This window comes from Canis lupus, chromosome 17 (assembly GCF_011100685.1).
Source record: "Canis lupus familiaris isolate Mischka breed German Shepherd chromosome 17, alternate assembly UU_Cfam_GSD_1.0, whole genome shotgun sequence".
NCBI lineage: Eukaryota > Metazoa > Chordata > Mammalia > Carnivora > Canidae > Canis > Canis lupus.
In genome coordinates, this window is record NC_049238.1 from 60,896,888 (window position 1) to 60,912,701 (window position 15,814).

At 45.5% G+C, this 15,814-nt stretch overlaps 1 protein-coding gene across 1 annotated transcript; it reads right to left on the bottom strand.

Annotated features, from left to right (window-relative positions):
- Positions 1-331: 331 nt before the first annotated feature.
- VPS72 (vacuolar protein sorting 72 homolog) lies at positions 332-13,358 on the bottom strand. Its single transcript, XM_038562220.1, has 6 exons — positions 13,169-13,358; positions 9,068-9,220; positions 8,757-8,871; positions 8,192-8,368; positions 1,191-1,335; positions 332-910 (listed from the first exon to the last, which is right to left on the bottom strand). Exons 1-6 carry the CDS (start codon positions 13,283-13,285, stop codon positions 523-525), a joined length of 1,095 nt encoding a protein of 364 aa, XP_038418148.1. The 5' UTR covers positions 13,286-13,358; the 3' UTR covers positions 332-522.
- Positions 13,359-15,814: the final 2,456 nt, after the last annotated feature.

Consider the following 15,814-nt stretch of genomic DNA (forward strand, 5'->3'; position numbering starts at 1 on the left):
ACCCTGCCCAGCCCTGAGAGCCTCTAGTGGCCAGTAACAGCCATGGCACTTCCTTCCCTTCGTGCATATGAGCCCAAGTCCTACAAACTGTTCTAGGAGAACCACACAGTTCCTACTTAATTGGTGCCTTGCTATATTCAAAGCAGGGAATATAAGGTGATATGAAGGTAAGTATAAGAATTTTGTTTGGGTGTCTAAAGGTGTTTATAATCCAGCTGGAGGAACAAATACTTATAATTTAAAAACGGAAGCTCACAATAAACGCTATTAAACAAAATAAAAACCCATATATACTCAGACATTCACAGACTGCACCCAACTCTACATCAGACACCAGACAAAGGAGATCTTTCTCTTTTATTAGATTAAAAAACACAAAACCAGTAGGAACTGGGGGGAAAGAAATAGAAAAGGGCTGGGCAAAGCTCAGAGCTGACAAAGGGGAGAAGCAGGGAGAGAAGGGGAAACATGAAGAGCCCCAAGTCAGGGCAGGAAAGAGGTTTCTAAGGATTAAACATCTCCTTATTTGATGACAATTTTCTGGCGCAAGGCTCGGGGCCCAGAACCAGGGAGGGGCTCGGGAGGTGGTGGGCCAGGGCCCAGGGCTGAGGCAGTGGGCGGCAGTCCGTGGGCAGTGATGTACTTCTTGTAGGCCTCACGGATGATCTTGAAGGCTCGAGCAGTGGCGTAGGGGATGTCTGTGACAGGGTCCCGGTACAGGGCTGGGCGATGGGTCACGGGGCAGACCTCCCGAACAGGGACCTTTGGGGGCCGGCCTTGGGGAAACCATTCCTCAAATGTTGCATCATCACTAAAAGTGATGAAAGTACGCGAGCAGCGAGGTGGAGGGACAACGGGTCCAGTGCCGGCATGGGGAGTCAGTGCAGAAGCTGTGGGAGTAGGATCCAGCCTAAGGGGAGAGACAGAAAAACACAAACACTCTGAGGAGAGAAAACAATAGATAAACATCAGGCAAGGAAAGAGAGGAAGGAGGTAGAGTGATGACAATGTTCTGAGAGAATCTAAGTGACAGGGAAAAGCAAGCTGGGCTGGATGGAAAAGCTGGAGAGAGAAGAAGGCTAAAAGAAACAAGGAGCTGAAGGAAGAGGACTCTGAAGGATAGCTGTGGGAGAAGAGCTGAGGAGGGCAGGGAGAAGGCTCTCTCCCCCTCTTCCCTATGACACACTCACCCTTCCACATCCACATTCTCTTCTTTAGGGCCTGGCTCCCCAACAAGCGGCACTGTCACCGAATGATAGGTGATTATGGGCCCAGGGCACTTCCTCTTCTTGTGCACCTGCTTCTTTTTGTCAGCCTCGAGCCTCTCGTATGTCTCTTCAGGGTCAAAGGAAGGTATGAAGGGATGGTGAGTCCCCTTTGTGCCCACACCCACTTCTGTCCCCCAGTCTCTCAATTATCTTCCTAGCTGGCTAGTCCCTGCCTAAGTCATTCATGTAGATCCTCTGAGGCCTCCTAGCACCTTCTACTTCTGATGTTTTCTGACATCCTGACCACTTGGTTCCTCATACACTCAGAATAGTACAGCTTTAGAGCTGGAAGGGACCCTTGGATGAGAAGCCCACTGTTTCCCTGCATATTCCTCTATAGCTACCCTGTCCACTTGCTCCAGCCAGAGCAGCACACTGGGACTTCAGGCATTTCTAGTCATAACAGAGTTCCTTCCTATTTTAAGTTGAAATATGTTGCCTGATTACACTGTTTAACCTTTTGGGGCTGTAAAGGATGTGGATCTAATCTGTCTTCCACATGATGGTCCTTTACATAGTTGAAATTAGTGTCCATGTCTCTCTAGGCTGATCACAATACCCATCTCATCAAACTATTCCTCATACATGATTTTGAGACACACTTTTTGCTAACCACAGTGGCTTAGGATACTCTTCTGCTACTGTATTTTTCAGTCTATGGCAGAAGTTGCAAGCTGGCAGTCCATTTAAATATTCTATGCAATCTGTTTTGCACTGTATTGTATTTTTTTTCAAGGCTTATTTATTTGGGGTGGGGGTGGGAAGAGAATCCCCAAATAGATTTCCTGCTGAGTCTGGAGCCTGACATGGAGCTTGATCCCAGGACCCTGAGATCATGACCTGAGCTGAAATCAATAGTTGGATTTTTTAATTAAAAAAAATATATTTTATTTATTTGAGAGGGTGAGTGAGAGAGCATGAGCACGGGGGAGGGGCAGAGGGAGAATCAGACTTCCACTGAGCAGGGAGCCCAATGCGGGACTTGATCCCAGAACTCTGGATCATGACCTGAGCTGAAGGCAGATGCTTAACTGACTGAGCCACCCAGGTGCCCCTCTGTATTGTATTTTAAAGAAAATTTTAGGGCAGCTTGGGTGGCTCAGCGGTTTAGTGCCGCCTTCGGCCCAGGGCCTGATCCTGGGGACCTGGGATTGAGTCCTATGTTAGGCTTCCGGCATGGAGCCTGCTTCTCCCTCTGCCTGTGTCTCTGCTTCTCTCTCTGTGTGTTTCTCATGAATAAATAAATAAAATCTTTAAAAAAAATTTTTTTTGGAAAATTTTAATTAGTTACTGACATTTGAAAATGATGAACTTCACTCATTCATTTTTCAGTAGGCTCCACATCCAGTGTGGAGCCCAATGTAGGGCTTAAACTCACAATCCTGAGATCAAGATCTGAGCTGAGAGATGCCTAGGTGGCTCAGCAGTTGAGTGTCTGCCTTCGGCCCACAGCATGATCCTAGAGTTCTGGGATCGAGTCCTACATTGCGCTCCCTGCATGGAACCTGCTTCTCTCTGTGTGTCTCTCGTGAATAAATAAATAAAATCTTAAAAAAAAAAAAAAAAGATCTGAGCCAAGTTCAAGAGTCAGGTGCTTGTAACTGATGGAACCACCCAGGTGCCCCAAGGAAATTACACTTAAATACAGAGATTTCTGGTTCCTCTTTGAGAGACACAGAGAGGCAGAGACATAAGCAGAGGGAGAAGCAGGCTCCCTGCAGGGAGCCTGATGTGGAACTCCAACCCAGGACCCCAGGATCATGCCTTGAGCCAAAGGCACTCAGCCACTAAGCCACCCAGGTGCCCTCCTCTTAAAATTATAAGAAAATCTGGCAACACTGCATCTGTATTGTCATGCAGCAATAATGAGCTAAGCAGAATAACTGCCTCTCCTGAATGCTTCTCACAGTCCCTTGGCTGGACCTGTGACACTGCTGTCTGGCAGTTCACAGTTGGTATACACATCTCCTCCTCAAGGGCACTGATTATGACTCATATTACCTACATATTATCAGGGCCAAGCAGTGTTCTGCATGTTGCAGGCACTCAACGAGTATTTGTTTGTTTGTTTAAGATTTTATTTATTTATTCATGAGAGACACAGAGAGAGAAAAAGCGAGGCAGAGGCACAGGCAGAGGGAGGAGCAGGCTCCATGAAGGGAGCCTGACATGGGACTGGAACCCGGGTCTCCAGGATCAGGACCCGGGTTGAAGGCGGTGCTAAAATGCTGAGCCACCCCGGCTGCCCACAAGTATTTGTTAATACTAAATAGGTCAAAATATTCCTGTTCCTTTTCTCTGAATGAACCCAAAATTTCTGTTTCTTAAATATGGGTACAGGGGATCCCTGGGTGGCTCAGCAGTTTAGAGCCTGCCTTCAGCCCGGAGTGTGATCCTGGAGTCCCGGGATCGAGTCCCGTTTCGGGCTTCCTGCATGGAGCCTGTGTCTCTGCCTCTCACTCTCTCTCTCTCTCTCTCTCTCGGCTCTTATGAATAAATGAAAATCTTAAAAAAAAAAAAATGTGGGTATAATCCTCTAGATAAAGTTGGACCAGGAAACTCCACTGATGATTTAGCCTTTCTTGTATTTGGAATTCTGATAGGTAATATTACTTTCTTTCCCTTCAGCCAACCTTCCAATCCTTCTCCTTTCAAATACTTTCCTGTGCCTTCTAGAAGTCCTGCTCCATAATCAGCCAACTCATCTTTGTCCTCAAGTTCCTCAACTCAGCATTCCTTCCACAACTTGTCTTCCTGGAAGCCTATCAGCCCCTCAGGCCACCACTCTCCCTGTAGACCTCTGGTGGAGGCTGTTCATCCTGCCACATCCCATGCAGGGCATGCCTGTATTCTGTTGAGCCCACACTGCAACTTTAGATCACTGCTCCTCTACCCATCTGCAAACTCACTTCCCTTTTGTGACTTATGCCACCAGGCTAGATCATCTCTCCTTCCTGCCATGTACCATGCTCACTCCCCTCACTCACTGAAGACTTTGGCAGCGCTTTACATTCTTCCTCTCCACCCAACTCCTATCCTCCTGTGTCACCCTGATGACCTCAAAGTGCACATGGGTAACCCCTTCAACATCCCATCCTCAGTTTCTTTACAAATCTCATCGCTTAACAATCTTCCTGTCTGTGACACTCGAATTATTCCATTCCACCACAGCTACAGCCTATACTTCGTTATTGCCTAGAACTGGCCCAGCTCTAAAATACTAAAATCACATATCCCAGGCTCTGGCCACAACATCCTATCCTTTGGATCTGTTTGCTCCACTACTCTAGATACCTCTATTCTCTTCCTTGATGCCTCCCGCACATGGATCTCTCTACATTCTACCTAGCAGCCCCTTCTAGTCTTCATGTTTCTTTTAAAATCAAGGTTAGGTTCCTCAGTCTATCATTTTTTTTTAAGATTTTTATTCATTTATTCATGAAAGACACACACACAGAGAGAGAGAGAGAGAGAGAGAGAGGCAGAGACACAGGCAGAGGGAGAAGCAGGCTCCACGCTGGGACTTCAGGATCATGCCTTGGGCCAAAGGCAGGCGCTAAACTGCTGAGCCACCCAGGGATCCCCTCAGTCTATCATTTCAATCACTCTTATCAGTCGAAACTCCCTGGCCCAGACCTAGATTGCTAAGTGCTCCTGGTGAAATATTACACAATGTGGTAGACTGGAACCACCATGAACACATGTTCCCAAAATTCAAGACTCCCCCAACATCAGCATATAATTATATCTCAGGTATTTCAAAGACCCTTCACTCTCCTCAAGCTGTCACCTCTATGCCCAACACCTGACAGGTGATAGTGTCTAGAAGAAATCAGATGACAATCACTCCAACATCCTGCTGTGGGTTTGGAAACCTCCAAGTATAAACCATCCTTCCTTCCTCCCTCCCTCCCTCTTAACTTAAGCCAATTCCTCCATCTGTGCTCTAGCTACCCCCTCAATTCCACCTCTCACTTCTCCAAAAACCTACACTATTAAGTCTTTCTTTTTTCCCTATTATTAAACTTTTAGGTGCTTCTCACCAAAGATATAGTTCCTCCAATCTTTGAATGAAACAAATAAGGGAAACTATGTTTACCCCAAACGCCACAGCCCTTATTCCTTCTTCCACTCTTTACAGCCAAACTTTTCAAGCTGCTTCAAAATGGTGTGGTCCCCCAAAGTGTTCCTTAAGGTCATCTCTGACTTATCTATCACCAAGACAAATGGACACTTCTCAGTTCTCCACCTGAGTGGCATCTCTGCAGCATTCAGAAGAGACTCATTTTTTAAAAGATATTCACACAGAGAAAGGCAGAGACATAGGCAGAGGGAGAAACAGGTTCCCTACCGGGATCCCTACTCGATCTCAAGATCATGACCTGAGCCAAAGGCAGATGCTCAATCACTGAGCCACCCAGGTGCCCCAGAAGAGACTCTTTTAAACATTCTCTTTGCTTGGCATTCTTTTTTTAAAGATTTTAGTTATTTATTCATGAGAGACACAGAGATAGAGAGAGGCAGAGACACAGGCAGAGGGAGAAGCAGGCTCCATGCAGGGAGCCCGACGTGGGACTCAATCCCGGGTCTCCAGGATCACGCCCTGTGCTGAAGGTGGTGCTAAACTGCTGAGCCACCGAGGCTGTCCTTTCCTTGGCATTCTTAAGACAATATTCTTGGAGTTCTCCAACTCTCTGGCCACTGCTAAGCTCCTCTTATATGAGCCCATTACATTCTATATCTAGTCTGCAGATGTTCTTCAGCTTCTGTCTTTTCTTCCCCATGCTTTCTCCCTTGCTGATCTAACCTACCAGTGCTATCTATACTCTACAGACTTTTTCACGTTTCTGTTTCCAGCCCAGATCTTTTGTTCAAGTCCAGGTGTCTACACTGAACTGAACTCAGCACTGCATGGACTGCTCCCAGAATCCTCAAATTCAGTATGTTCATGAACTTCTGCAAGGTCTCCTATGTCAGTTACTGATGTAAAAAGCCTAGAAGTTACCTTATAGTGGCCCAAACCAACCAATGTAGTGAAAGGATGTGATATCAAAGTCACCTCACTGTTTGTGATGGTTCTCAGTCACTTCTGTTTTGAGGGATAGCTACTGTTCGAAAGTATGGAATTACCATCACACAAAGATTAAATACCGATTTTAAAGTCAATATAATGGGGCGCCTGAGTGGCTCAGAAGGTTAAACATACACCTTTGGCTCAGGTCATGATCTCAGGGTCCTGATATCAAGCCCCACATCAGGCTCTTTAATGAGTGAGAAGTCTGCTTCTCCCTCTCCCTCTGTGCTCTCTCTCAAATAAACAAATGAATTTTTTTTTTAAGATTTTATTTATTTAGGGATCCCTGGGTGGCGCAGCGGTTTGGCGCCTGCCTTTGGCCCGGGGCGCGATCCTGGAGACCCGGGATCGAATCCCACGTCGGGCTCCCGGTGCATGGAGCCTGCTTCTCCCTCTGCCTGTGTCTCTGCCTCTCTGTCTCTCTCTGTGTGACTATCATGAATAAATAAAAAAAAAAAAGATTTTATTTATTTATTCATGAGAGACACAGAGAGAGGCAGAGACACAGGCAGAGGGAATAACAGGCTCCATGCTGGGAGCCCGATGTGGGACTCGATCCCGGGACCCCAGGATTACGCCCTGGGCTGAAGGTGGCACTAAACCGCTGAGCCACCCGGGTGTCCCAAACAAATGAAATCTTAAAAAAAAGAAAAAAAAAGTTTTGTTGGATTTAATGAAATAATTGTGAAAATATATCCTGAAGATGCCAGAACTGAAGTAAATCTTTTCTTAATCATTGTGTTCTTTTGGAGTTATCTAAATTTGAGAAATATAAAAGTGGAATGGGTTGGGTCCCAGATACTCTGTGTAAATAATCTTCCATTCCACATTGGGGCTATACACGTTCAACTATACGTTTCCTCACCTAAGAGCAAGATTCAGAGAAAGATTCGGGGGTGGTGGGGAGAGAAAGAAAAAGAGAACAAATTAAATACTATAAGTGATTGTGTTATTTTGCCTGATGAAAGTATGCTCACATTGAGCATTCGATGGGAGGTGTGTAACCTGCTGTTCCCGCATGTACCACTCATGATTTAAGACTGTCATCTCTCAACACCTTATAAAGAAATGTGTGTTTTGGGGTGCCTGGGTCGCTCAGTTGGTTGTGTCCAACTCTTGATTTTAGCTCAGGTCTTGATCTCAGGGTCCTGAGATTCTCCTGCTCCCTTTGCCCCTTCCCTCCATTCTCTCTTAAAAAAGAAATGTGTCTTGTATAGCATATTATAATACAAGATCATGTATTCAGCATGTAAAGTGAAGAGACTTTAAAGAATTTTGACTTGGGACTCCCAAGTGGCTCAGTGGATAAGTGTCTGCCTTTGGCTCAGGATCATTCCTGGAGTCCTGGGATCGAGTCCCACATCAGGCTCCCTGAGGGGAGCCTGCTTCTCCCTCTGCCTATGTCTCTGCCTCTCTCTCTGTGTGTCTCTCATGAATAAATGAAAATCTTAAAAAAAAAAGAATTTTGACTTGAAAATAGCCCATCTTATGAACTAATAATTCCTCATTTTTACAATTAGCATAAAGTAGGCATTATTGTCTGTTTGTAAACCAGGACAACGAGACACAAGTAGGTTAACTGCCAGCAGTCTTACAGCAAATGAAAAGCAGAACTAGGATCTGAACTCAGTTCTATGCAATTCTTATTTTACCCCATACACTTTCTATCTAACTTGTACTTCAGAGCCCTCCTCACTGCCTCTTTCCTTGCTATTAAGCCCTCACTCTCTACATCTCTTTGACTCCCTTGTTCCGGATCTCCCTCTCCATAGCTGCTCAGGTTCTCCAGTCTCCACTTTTGTCATGCTCCTCAGCTCTCTGCCCACTGTTCTTAAAACCACAGACTGACCCAGTGAACGTAAGTTGAGCTCTTCTGTGATCTTGGCCTCTCTGAGCAGCTCTTCCTGGGTCAGAGGCCGCTCACAATGGGGCCCCTTTCGCCGCCGTGACTGGCCCTGCCTCTCTTGTACCCGAAGGAATGTCTGTCGTGTATGCTCGGCTGTAGACTGACGCATGGACTTCCGGCCTCGGAAAGAAGTCAGAGAGGAAAAAAAATCTTTAAATTCATGTCCACCTCCTTTAATTTATAGTTAAAAAATTTAAAACTTATTTGGAAATCATTTCAAGCTTATAAAAAAGTTGCAAGAAGAGTCCACAGACTACCCATGTATTCTTTACCCAGATCACCTCCTGTTTACCTTTCACCTCATTTGCATTGCATGTGTTTTCCTGAATGATCTGAGGCTTAATTTGCACACATCCTAGCTCCTGACCCTAAATACTTCAGTGTATATTTCCAAAGTGTATATTTTACTTATATAATTGTAGTAAACAACTTTAGTAAACATAACACTGATAGAATGCTTTATCGTTCTATTCCAATTTTGTCAATTGACCAAAACATCTCTACTCACTGTCAGAGCCATCGTCCTGTAGTTCTAGTGGCAGCAGTGCCTTCTCTTCTCGGGCCTTCTGAGAGCTACCAGCTGGAGTGCTGACCTTTCGAGGCCTCAAGCTCTTGAGAGGCTCCTGGGGACAGATTGGAATCAGATACCAGGGAATAGAATTGATAAGGAGAAAGATGAGGATCTTAAGAAGAGAACACTAGCACTGTAGGAAACTGGACTGGTTGCAGGGAAGAGAGGAGTACTGGGACCTAATGAAGGGCAGAACAGAAATTATGGGAAATTATGGAAGTCCAATAAAACCAGGATACCCCCAGTACCTTATATGCTTTGGTGACTACTCGGCGCTTCCTTCTTGGCTCTTCTGCTTCTCCATCACTGGATGGTTCATCCCCTTCATCAATGTCAAAGTCAGAGTCCACCTCATCCTCTGTGTCTGACTGGTCCCCTTGATACTCATCATCTCCCGATTCCTGAGGACACAGGAAAAGGAGGTTCTCACTGTCACTGGAGTCATCAGTGCCCCTCCAGGAACAGAATCTTTTTTCTTTCTTTTTTTTTTTTTCTTTTTTCTTTCTTGATGTAAGATCTGTTCCACAATCCTTCCCAGCCCAGCCCTTCAGTTTCCTCAGGCAAGAAGCCCTCCTAGCTGATGGACTTTGGCACTAGCACCACGCCTTCCAGCATTGATCCACTGCCCGTAGCAGTCTTAAGTGCTGGGATACAAAAGGATATGGTTTGATCTCTACCTCAGGGGTCTCACAGTCTGGCAGAGGACAAGACATAATTGTAAAAGGAAGTCTGAATACAAGGCAACTATAAAGTATCAAATGGTACTAAATGGTACTAAAATGTTGTAGGAGTGGCTCAGTCAGTTAAATGGTCAACTCTTGATTTTGACTCAGATCATGATGTCAGGGTCCTGAGATTGAGTTCTGTATTGAGCTCCGCACTTAGCAGGGAGTCTGTTTGAGGATTCTCCCTCCCTCTCTGTCTGCCCCCATCCCCGCCCCCCCCCCTGCTTGCTCAAATAAACACATAAATAAATAAATTTAAAAATGTTATAGGAGCTTGGAGGAAGGCATATTTCCTATAGACCAGTGGTCTGGGAGGGTCTAAACTTTAACTTTATTCCTTTAGAGCAGGGGTTGGCAAACTTTTTCTGTAAAGGTCCAGAACAGAACAGGTAATGTGCTGAATTTGGCCAATAGGTCAGGGTTTGCTAAACTCTGCTTTAGAATCTAAAGAACAAAGAGGACTTGAGTTGTGGTTTAAAATATGGTAGTGTTTAGACGGCCAAAAGGGCAGAGGTATCATGGGTAGATGGAATAGCAAGAACAAAGGTGCAGACGCAGGAATGTGTATACCTTGTTTATGGAATAAAAACTTAGACCTCAGTAAAGCAGAAGGCTGTCTTGGGCAAGAAATCTTCCTAGTCGACTGCCTTTGACTCCAGCACTGTCTTCTTCCAACATTAACTGACTGCCCTCCAAAGCTAGAAGACTTGAAAAGGTTGCCTTCAGTCAACAGAGAAAGAAACTCACGTATCAGGCTAATAAACTCGTGACTTTTAATTTGCAGGCCAATGATTCTCAATTCTCTCCCTCTCCTTACTTGTCCCATTATTGATAATCTTTGTTGAGGTAAACTTACTGAGACATAGGTCTCATTCCTCAGGTGTGTTGCAACAGAAAAATAACTGAGTTCTTGTAATATGTATAATGGAGAGCCAATGAAGATTTAGGGAGGAAGGAAAACTATATACCAGGGCTGTTTCAGAAAGCTCTGGAAGTTGTTAGCTGAGTGGAGTAGAGAACGTGGAGTACACCCTAGAATTGAGGGGTTACAGGTTAGGACTAGAATGGCAGCCACATAGGAAAGTAAAGGGAAAAACACACTTAAGGGCGAGGGAGTCAAAAACTGGGCAGGGTGGCACCTCAAACATGTGGCTCTCTCTTCAGTCAGGGATGTAGACCAACAGGCTAATCCTGGTACACATGCTGCCAAAGCAAGCAAACAGCACAGACAGCTGACATGCCAAGCTAGCCAGAGTTCAAACTTGCACCGATGGCCATCATTTCCTCCCAACTGATGCTTGTGAAAGACTGCCTGGGAACACATTAATCCCCTCAGCTCTAACCAGGTATTAAGTCATCGCACCAGAGAGTAGTCATTGAACTGCACATTAGCTTAGTGTCCGTCCAATCAAGATGCTTTCACTAAGTTAGGGATTTACTACCATACCTTTGGCTTTTATCAAGGGTCATTAATAGGCATGACTAGGTAAGTGAATGTTTCTACATCATCTAGTGAACCCATTACTTTATAATTTTATGTAGAAGTGCACTTCTTCCTAGGACTTAATGCTGAATAAATTTTTCTCTCTTAAAGAATGTATATGCCTCTTTCTTACTGAAAAAAGAAATTCAGGGCTTGGCTGCCAGGAAGCTCACAGCTAAATTTATTATTTATTTATTTATTAAAATATTTTATTTATTTATTCATGAGAGACAGAGAGAGAGAGAGAGAGAGAGAGAGAGAGAGAGAGGCAGAGACACAGGCAGAGGGAGAAACAGGCTCCATACAAGGATCCTGATGTGGGACTCGATCCCGGGACTTTGGGATCACGCCCTGAGCCAAAGGCAGATGCTTAACCACTGAACCACCCAGGCGCCCCGCTAAATTTAATATAAATTGCTATTACTATTTTAGCAGAGGTTCCTGGTACAATTACTTCTGATCTGTCTCTATTTTTACAGTTCCTACTTTTTGTTTATATTGTAAGCCTCCTTTAATCCTTTTTGGAAGCATGAAGGGTACATATTAAATAACGACTCGTAAAATGACAGGAATAGGAAAATGGCCTTTGGGGGAGGGATGAGAACATTCTATTTTAAACTATAGTTGGTCTACTGTGTAAGTAATGACTCCCAATCAAGTCCTGTGGATTCAAGTCCTATGGATTCAATGTCCTTAATTTGTCTTGAAACTATTGCCCATGTTTCTCTACTCCCACTGCCTCCTTCAAACCATTCTCCTCATTACAGAGTGAGCTTTCTAAAATACAAATCTGATCATGGTACTTTGATGAATCTTCTCAGTCGTCTAGAAAAAGAGCAAAACCCCTCAACATGGTTCATAAGGCCCAACATGATTTGGCCTATGTCCACTCCCTCCAACCTTATCAATTTTATTCTCCTTCAAGGTTTGGAGAAAGGAGAGTAGGCCTGCATGTACCACACAGACTCAGTACCTTTACACATTCTGCATCCCCCCCACCCCTCCACACACACACCGTTTCTCCTTATCCTGCTCCCAGCCCTACTGCTGTTCACTGAGTCAAGGCCTACTTTTCATACTGTAGTAAGCTTAAACATCATGTCCTCCAGGGAGGCCAATCCTAACCAATAACTCTGGCTCCCGTATATTACCACAGCACCCTAGCTTACCATTTTTTTCCCCTCCTTATCACAAAGTATTTCAGCTGTTAATCCAGCTGGTTCCCCCCACTGGGGTCTGGAATACGAGTAACAAAGTGGTGTTTTCAATACTTTACGCTTCCCTAGAACTTACCACAGTGGTTGGCTTGCCCTAGCTCTTCAACAGATATTTTTTTAAATTTTTTATTTATTTATGATAGTCACAGAGAGAGAGGGGCAGAGACACAGGCAGAGGGAGAAGCAGGCTCCATGCACCGGGAGCCCGATGTGGGATTCGATCCCGGGTCTCCAGGATCGCGCCCTGGGCCAAAGGCAGGCGCCAAACCGCTGCGCCACCCAGGGATCCCTTCAACAGATATTTTAAGAATGGACAGATTCAATCAGCACCAGTGCCGGTCCAATCCAGAGAATGGACCAGGCACTGGACGTATACTGCTGGACAAAACAGACCATCTCTAACCTGACAGAGCTTACAATCTAATAGAAAAGTATAAACAAGTAGGCAAACCAAATCTAATTGCAATTCGAAATATATTATATGAAGGAAATAAATGGACCACTTTTTAGAGCAGTTAGGGAAGGATTAACTAAGGAGACATTGACGTTGAGATTTGAAAGGTGAAAAAAGTAGGCTGAGCTCCTGTATTTTGTGAAGAGATCCTTTTCTACCTTCAGGTGGATAACCAAGCAGTAGGCCAGAGTCCATACTGCGTGACTACGAGGAGCTCGAGTACGTTAGACGTCAGAAGTGAAACACGCAACCCGAGAAGTATACGCTTGGTTTCTTCCATGGTCTGGGGTGCCTCGGAGAGCCCCTCATCCCTGAGCCCTCCAACCCCATCCAGGACTCTCCCACCCGCTCTCGAATATCACTCCCAGGGCTGATTCTATCCATTCCCCGCCCCCTTCTTTGTCCGACGTTTCTCCGTTCAGGACTCCTAGTAGCTTCCTCCCCTCCCTCTTCCTGGGCCCGACTCTTGCCTCTGTGAAACCCCCGTAAGTCGTCTGGTAGAACTCATCTTCCTCCTCGGCTTCCAGGAGCCCAGAAAGCCGGTTCCCCGCGGTCTTCCGGGGGGCCCGGCCACCGGCCAAACTCATACTGCCTACCGAGACTGCGCCGCCACCAGCGGCCCCTCACCCAGCGCGGTATCGGCGCTCGACACAACTACCTGCGGCGGCGGGCGGCGGCGGAAGCCCTTCGTCCACAGGCAGAAGTAGGAGAGCGTCGAGACGCTTCTAGGCCCGTCTGTCAAGCCTTCTTCTTCTTCTTTTGTTTTTTAAGATTTTATTTATTTATTCATAGAGACCGAGAGAGAGAGAGGCAGAGACACAGGCAGAGGAGAAGCAGGCATCATACAGAGAGAGCCCGATGTGGGACTCGATTCAGGGTCTCCAGGATCACGCCCTGGGCTGCAGGCGGCGCTAAACCGCTTCTTTACCCTGCAGCCCCGCCCACGGGGGGGGGGGGGGAGCGGCGTGGAGACGACCCCCAAGCTCCCTCCCCTAGCTCGCGCTGATCTGGACTGCAGAATGATTACCGGGTGACGCCAGCAGCCCCACTACCCTAAGTCCAGAATTTGAGAGTCAACAAATGTTCACTTAGAAGAGGTCAGTCTCCCTCTGCTCCAGTCCGTTTTCCACTCTGCTTTTAGTGATGAACCTTTCTTAAAAAACAGACTTTGTCAGTCTTCTGCTCAAAGATCTTTAATGGGGATCCCTGGGTGGCGCAGCAGGTTAGCGCCTGCCTTTGGCCCAGGGTGCGATCTTGGAGACCTGGGATCGAATCCCACATCGGGCTCCCGTTGCATGGAGCCTGCTTCTCCCTCTGCCTGTGTCTCTGCCTCTCTCTCTCTCTCTCTATCATTAATAAATAAAAATTAAAAAAAAAGATGTTTAATGGCTCCCTGGCATCTACAGGTTAAAGTACAGGATTCTTGGGGACAGAACAGTAGTGTGGTTAATATTAGATTTATAACCAACCAGACCTGAGTTTTGAGTTTAGGGTCTTCTAGCTGTGTGACTTTGGACAGTTGGTGGAATCTCAGTTTTCTCACCTGTAGAGTGGGACGAGGGGTGCCCGGCTGCTCAGTGGGTATAGCATGTGACTCTTGATACCAGGGTCGTGAGTTCCTTGGACATGGAGTCTACTTAAAAAAAAAAAAAAAAAGAGGTGGGAGTAATAACATCTACCTTTTACAGTTGTTGAAAAGATTAAAAGATTAGGAGATCTAATCCTTTTAAACTTCTTCAGCAGGATTTAGTAAGCACATAGATGGTTAGTAGGTGATAATTACTATTAACATTGACATTAAAGATCCTGCATAATTTGGCCTCTCCCTGCCTTTCTAGTTTCACCTCTTGCCTCATCATCCCATTCTAGCATCACTTCCCAATCCTCTGTCGTGCCTGTGTGCTTTTCCTTCTCCTTAGGATTCTTTTCCTATCTTATATACCTGGCAGAATCCTGGTTATATTGGACAGTGATGTCTTCCCACTCGCCCACCTCGCTTCCTAGCAGTTTCCATAATCATGGAGATCATGCCTCCTCAATTCTCCAGAATAGTTCCAATCTCAAATAGTCTGTGGAATTGTTAAGACCCTGTGTCGACTTCTTTTCCATCTTTTATCCTGAAAATATGATTGTCAAACCATAGCACTCGTACCTACGCTATGGTGGCAGCTATTACATTTTATTCTAATGATTGATGTATCTACCTCATTAGCCTGAGATCTTTTTGAGGGCAGGGACTTCATCTTCATCTTTATCTTCATCACCAGGAACTCTCATACGCCTAGGACATACTTGGGGCTAAATAATGCCAGTTGAATGAATGAATGAATGAATGAACAAACGAACGAATGAATACTTGAATGAGTAAAGTACTCATCCACTTATTTTGTGTTTAGGTTGATCTTTCCTGCCCCTAACCCCTCCATTCTGACCTTAGGAACTGTTCTAAGACCTGAAGGTTGCTTTAATAAAACTGTCTGTGTGTGTGTGTGTGTGTGTGTGTGTGTGTGTGTATGCACACATAATTTCTGCTAAGCCTGTATATATGGCCCTATTTTGAGATCACTGGACTGCTCCACTTTTCCAAAATATATATTGGTGAACTCCCTTTTCAACTTCCTTGGAGGCACCAAGCCAACATGTCTTGCTTTGCTTCTGCTTCCACACCCTGCCATGTCTGCCATAGTTCTGCTATGCCAGGAATGTTACTGGGGAAGAGTAGTTCCATGACTCAGAGAACACCCCAGGGATTGAGTGGGAGTGGAGGCAGAGACAAGATATGGGAGAAAAGATAGGAGACACCCCTAGCCCCTTTTTGAATTTTGCCTTCATCCATTCAGGAGACATATACTAAGAATCTACTTTGTGCCAGGCACTATTCCAGATGCTTAAGATATAAAAATGGAGGGACGCCAGTGTGGCTCAGCGGTTGAGTGTCTGCCTTTGGCTCAGGGTGTGATCTCAGAGTTCCAGGATTGGGTCCCACATGGGGCTTTCTGCATGGAGCCTGCTTCTCCCTCTGCCTATGTCTCTGCCTTCTCTCTGTCTCTCTCATGAATAAGTAAATAAAATCTTTTTAAAAAGATATGAAAATGGATAAAATGTAATCTTTGCCC